At 46.9% G+C, this 6,000-nt stretch overlaps 1 protein-coding gene across 1 annotated transcript in view; it reads left to right on the plus strand.

Annotated features, from left to right (window-relative positions):
* Positions 1-4,669: 4,669 nt before the first annotated feature.
* LOC125486967 (calcium homeostasis modulator protein 5-like) overlaps positions 4,670-6,000 on the plus strand; it is an 8,068-nt gene continuing 6,737 nt past the window's right edge. The window contains exon 1 of the mRNA XM_048616620.1: positions 4,670-5,053. Coding sequence (XP_048472577.1) covers positions 4,670-5,053 — 384 coding nt within the window. The remainder of the gene's footprint in view (positions 5,054-6,000) is intronic.

The raw sequence follows: 6,000 nt of genomic DNA on the forward strand, positions 1-6,000 counted from the left end.
ATGTGTCATGGCGAATGGAGCTGTGAACTGAAGAGGTGGAACGCTGATAGAGTGTTCTTCCCTGAACCTCAAAGGCATTATCTTCAGTTACATCCTCTTCAACTTTTGCTTTCACTTACTTGTGTTTGTATAAGACAGCAGCTGTGATTGTCTCTCTCCCCTGTTTCTCTGAAACCACTGCAATTGAGGGGTAGTGGAAAATGACATCGAGCCATACAGCATGGAAACAGACCCTTCGGTCCAACCAGTCCATACTGACTGCAATCTCAACCTGCCTGTCCTTGGCCCTTATCTCTCCAACCATTTCTTATTCATTTACTTACCTAAATGCCTTTTAAATATTGTAACTGTACCTGCATCTAACGCTTCCTCTGGAAGTTCATTCCACACACGAACCACTCTGTTTTTAAAAAATAAAATTGCCCCTCATGTCTGTCTTAACTCTTTTTCCCTCTCCCCTTAAAATGTACCACTAGTCTTGAAAACCCTCAGCCTACGGTTGAAACAACCTTTGCCATTCATCTTATCTGTGCCCCTCATTTTCTATAAGTCACCTCTCAACCTCCTACACTCCATGATAAAAGTCCCAGCCTATCCAGCCTCTCCTTATAACTCAAACCCTCCATTCTCAGCAACATCCTGGTAAGTCTTTTCTGAACCCTCTTCAGCTTAATAATATCCTTCCTATAACGGGAGAGCAGAACTGGACTCAGTACTCCAGAAGAGGTCTCACTAATGGCCTGTACAACCTCAACATAACATCCCAAGTCCTTTACTCAAAGGTCTGAGCAATGAAGTCAAGCGTGCTAAATGCCTTCTTAATCATCCTTTCTACATGTGATGCAAACTTCAAAGAATTGTCTACCTGAACCTCTAGGTCTCTCGTTCTACAACACCACCTAAGGCCCACTTTTAATTGTATAAGTCTTGTCTTTGTTTCTTTTACCAAAATGCAATCTGTCGCGTTTATTGAAATTAAACTCCATTTGCCACTCCACAGTCCATTGACTCATTTGACATTCAAAGGAAAACAAAGTTTAAAGGTGGGAAACTCCTTTTAAATCAAAGTGCTTTTTTGAAATATATAGATTCAGAATGTGGGCTTTACTGGCTGGGCCAGCATTTATCGCCCACTCCTAATTGCCCAAAGTGTGGTTAAGAGGCAACAATATTGCTATGGGAGTGGAGTCACGTCAGTTGTAATGACAACAGGTTTCCCTTCCCTAAAGGAAACCCGGCAGATTATTACAACCATCAACGGTTGTTGCATTGGCACCATTAAACTAGCGTTTTGATTCCAGCTTTTATTAAATTCCATTGTCACCGTCTGCCCCGAGGGGGTGCACACACACATCCCTAGAATGTTAGCCTGTGGTTCTGGATTATTAATCCAGTGATATTGTCACCAGGACAAAAAAAAAAGAAAAATCTGGAACCTGTGGAGATAGTGAGGAAAATGGTTAAAAATCTATGCAATCGTAGTAACTAGGAGTAGACCGTTAACTTCCTGAGCCTACTCTGACATTCATTGAGATCATGGCTAATCTGATAACTCCACATTCCTGCCTAACCCTCAATAACCTTTCACTCCCTTTGTTATCAAATATATATTTATCACTGTCTTAAAAGATAACTTCTTCCACTGTCTTTTGATGAAGGAAACCAGCTGGAAACAGATTGATGACCTCACACTATGCTTACCATTAACATGACATTTGATGCATTCGCTTTGAAAATAAGATTAGCCCAAAGCCCTTTTTCAGGGATACAAAGGCAAAATGCTGCAGGGGCCAGAAACCTGAAAAAAGACCAGAAAATGCTGGGGATACTGTACCTAACAGATGGAGGAACGTCTGTGGAAAGTAAACCGGTGTTATAGGTCAATGGTAGCCCCTTTTCAGAACTGGGTTTGAAACGTTAACTTTGTTTCCGTCTTCTCAGATGCTGCCAGATCTGCCGAGTTTCTCCAGCAATTTCTGTTTTCTCTTTGTTTGGATCCAGCAGCAGCAATTCTTTTTTCAGTTATAATCGTAGAGTCATACAGCACAGAAACAGACTCTTTGGTTCTACATGTTTGTGCTGACTAAGTTTCCCAAACTAAACCAGTCCCACTCGTCTGTGCTTGGGCCAAATTCCTCGAAACCTTTCCTATTCATGTACCCATCCAAATGTCTTTTAACTGTTGTAACTGTACCTGCATCTACCATTTCCTCTGGCAGCTCATCCCATATATAACCCACTCTCTGTGAAAAAGTTGCCTTCTCAAACCCTTTTTAAACCTTTCTCGTCTCACCTTAAAATTATTCTCTCTCGTTTTGAACTCCCCTATCCTATTGAAAAGACCTTTGCTACTCACCTTATCTATGCCTCTCATGATTTTATAAACCTCTGTAAAGTCATCCCTCAACCTCCCGCACTCTAGTGAAAAAAGTCCCACCTCTTCCAACCTCTCCTTATAACTCAAACCCTCCTCTCCCAGTAACATCCTGGTAAATCTTTTATGCATTATCTTCAATTTAGTAATATCCTTCCTGTGGCAGGGTGACCATAACTGTACACAGTACTCCAAAGGCCTTGTCCCCGCTCCTATACTCAATGGTCTTAGCAATGAAGGCAAGCGTGCCAGATACAGCCTTTACCACTCTATCTACTATGATGCAACTGTCAATGAATTATGTACCTGAATCCCTATGTCTCTCTGTTCTACAACACTCCCCAGGGCCCTATTATCATTATCTGTGTAAGTCCTGCCCTTGTTCGTCTTACCAAAATGCAACACCTTGCATATATCTAAATTCAACTTCGTCTGCCACACCTCAACACGTTGGCCCAATTGATCAAGATTCCCTTTGTAGTCCTAGACAACCTTCCTCACTGTCTACTGTGCCACCAATCTTGGAGTCATTTTACTAACCATGCTTCCTATACTCTTATTCAAGTCATGATCCCTGAGGAACACTGATGGTCATAGGCCTCCAGGCTGCAAAACAGCCCTCCAACAACAGCCTCTGTCTCTGGTAAGCTCCACCAGCATCTGATGTGATCTAAATTGACGAACCAGTCTTCTCTCTTTACTCGTTTGTTTCTTTCCTCTTCCTTTCTCTTTTATTTTACTCACCTTGTTGGAGAGCTTGGTCGTGGCTACTGCACTGGCGGCGGGCGGACCTAGCGCGGACTTTCGTCAGCCGCGTCAGAGGCAACTTTGTGTTCTTGGGGCTTCTCTCCATCATTGAGGCTGTCCCAGTGCAGGTTCATGGCTGCCGTGGAGCAGTTTGGAGTTCCTGGCAGCTTCTGCGACCAGCGCAGATTCATGGTAGTAGCGTCTGAGGCGCGTTTACGCCCAAGACCTGGTGGCATCATCAGTGAGGTGGGTCCGAAGCAGACTCGTGGTGGCAGTGGAAGGTTCGCGTTTGGGTCAGTATGATGCCAGGCAGCATTGGTGGCATCTGCAGTGACATGGACTGGTAGCACCGAGGGTGACAGTGGAGGTGAGATAGTGCCAAAGAGAGGCGCCTTTTGTTCCAGTGGCGGCATGGTGAAGAGTCATAGAGATGTACAGCCCAGACCAACCCGTCCATATTGACCAGATATCCGAAATTAATCTAATCCCATTTGCCAGCATTTGGCCCATGTCCCTCTAAATCCTTCCTATTCATGTACCCATCCAGATGCCTTTTAAATGTTGTAATTGTACCAGCCTCTACCATTTCCTCTGGCATCTCATTCCATACACACACCACCCTCTGTGTGAAAAAGTTGCCCCTCAGGTCCCTTTTAAATCTTTCCCCTCCCAACTTAAACCTATGCTCCTCTAATTTTGGACTTCCCTACCCTTGAGAAAAGACTTTGTCTATTCACCCTATCCATGCCCCTCATGATTTTATAAACTTCTATAAGGCCACCCCTCAGGCTCCGACACTCCAGGGAAAATAGCCCCAGCCTATTCAGCCTCTCCCTGTAGCTCAAACCCTCCAACCCTGGCTACATCCTTGTAAATCTTTTTTGAACCCTTTCAAATTTTGCAACATCCTTCCTATAGCAGGGAGACCAGAACTGCACGCAGTATTCCAAAAGTGGCCTAATCAGTATCCTGAACAGCCACAACATGACCCTCTCAACTCCTATACTCAATGCACTGACCAATAAAGGGATGCATACCAAATGCCTTCTTCACCACCCTGTATATCTGCGACTCCACTTTCAATGATCCTAAATGAATCTCGTCCCATTTGCCAGCATTTGGCCCATATCCCTCTAAACCCTTCCTATTCACATACCCATCCAGATGCCTTTTAAATGTTGTAATTGTACCAGCCTCCACCACTTCCTCTGGCAACTCCTAAGTTGTGGGTTAGGCGAGAAAATGAGTTAAGTAGAAGGATCAGGGTCAGAGTTTGCAAAGAGCAGGAGAAGGGACGCGTTGCAAAGCAAACAGAGATGCTGTCAATCAGTTGGAACTTTAAAACAAGGAGCCAAGCATTCCCTCACACAAACACACACACACACACACACACACACACACACACAGAGTCACACATTGACGGAGCTGCAGAGAGAGATGGCCTTCCATCTGCTGCAGATCTCGGAGCAGGACAAGCTGCTGGGTAAACCGGCCTTCAAGGTGCTGGGGTCCCTGGTGCTGGCCACCGTCTTTTGGGGCTTGCAGGAGATGGCCGAGGTTGGCTTCCAGTGCCCCTGGCTGGCCGGTTACAACGAGGTCTACGGTGTCTCCTTCCTGCTGGTGCCCGCCCTGGTGCTCACCCTCCTCGGCGTCTTCCTGCACCGTGAGTGCCTGATGGGCTGGAGGGGGACAACGGCCAAGGGAGAGGGGTGCCCAGCCCAGCAGCCCCCTCCTGCCTGTGCACCAGGCTCCTGGAGGGTGGTTACCTCGCTGCGGGTCTTCTATCACGCCTGGGTGTGGATCATCGTGGTGCTGTTGGATGGGGACTGCTACACCTGCGTGCAATACTTCCTCCGGTTGCATGGCCCCAGCTCCAACTCCAACCCCGGGGAGGATTCCGAGCTCGTCCGCGTCCTGCACTTCGAGTCTCGGGTGAGTTTGCTGTCAGGGCTGGGAGGGCACCATTTCTCTCAGCTGCAAGGCCATTCGCCCCCACCCCATGCTAGCCCTTGTGTAGCCTGCCCCTACCCCACCACCTCCACCCCAGTCTCTCCTGTACCCTCCTGCACTGGAAGCCTTGTTGCCTTGCTTGCAATGCACAGTAATGCCAACAGTGTGGGTCCAAATCCCGCACCACATCAGGGGATCTCAAAACGCGTGCACACACTCTCACACTCACACACACACGCACCTTCACGCACACACACTCACACTCACACAAACACAAACGCACACACAGACACACTCACACACACATACACTCACACTCACTCACACACACACACACACACACACACATACAGGTACACACACACACACACTCACACACATAGACACACACACACACATACTCAGACACACAGACACAGATACACACACACACTCACACACAAACACATACACACACTCACACACAGACACACTCACATCCACACACACATACACACACACACTCACACACACACTCACATACACGCATACACTCAAACACACATCAGGCCTTGCCATCACATGTGCTGCTACCCACACATAACCCATTGTCAGCTACTATGTGGTCAAGGAGCGACTGAGATGTAAAAATGAGTGTTAATGGATGTGAAAGGGAGAATGTGTCCACACTGCTCAGGGCACAGTCAGCAAGACCGGGATTGTGTGAGCAAATGGAAGAAAACTGAAGAAGGCAAACCAGGGCAGGACTTGCGCTGTTAATGGTAAAGCTCTAGGAGTGTTGCCAAACAGAGAGACCGAGGGGTGTAGGTGCATAGCTCCTTGAAAGTGGAGTTTCAGGTAGACAGGGTGGTGAAGATGGCATTTGGTACGCTTGTCTTTATTGGTCAGTGCACTGAGTAGAGAAGAGATAGTAAGAACTGCAGATGCTG

This window comes from Rhincodon typus, chromosome 35 (assembly GCF_021869965.1).
Source record: "Rhincodon typus isolate 14 chromosome 35, sRhiTyp1.1, whole genome shotgun sequence".
NCBI classification, from domain to species: Eukaryota; Metazoa; Chordata; class Chondrichthyes; order Orectolobiformes; family Rhincodontidae; genus Rhincodon; species Rhincodon typus.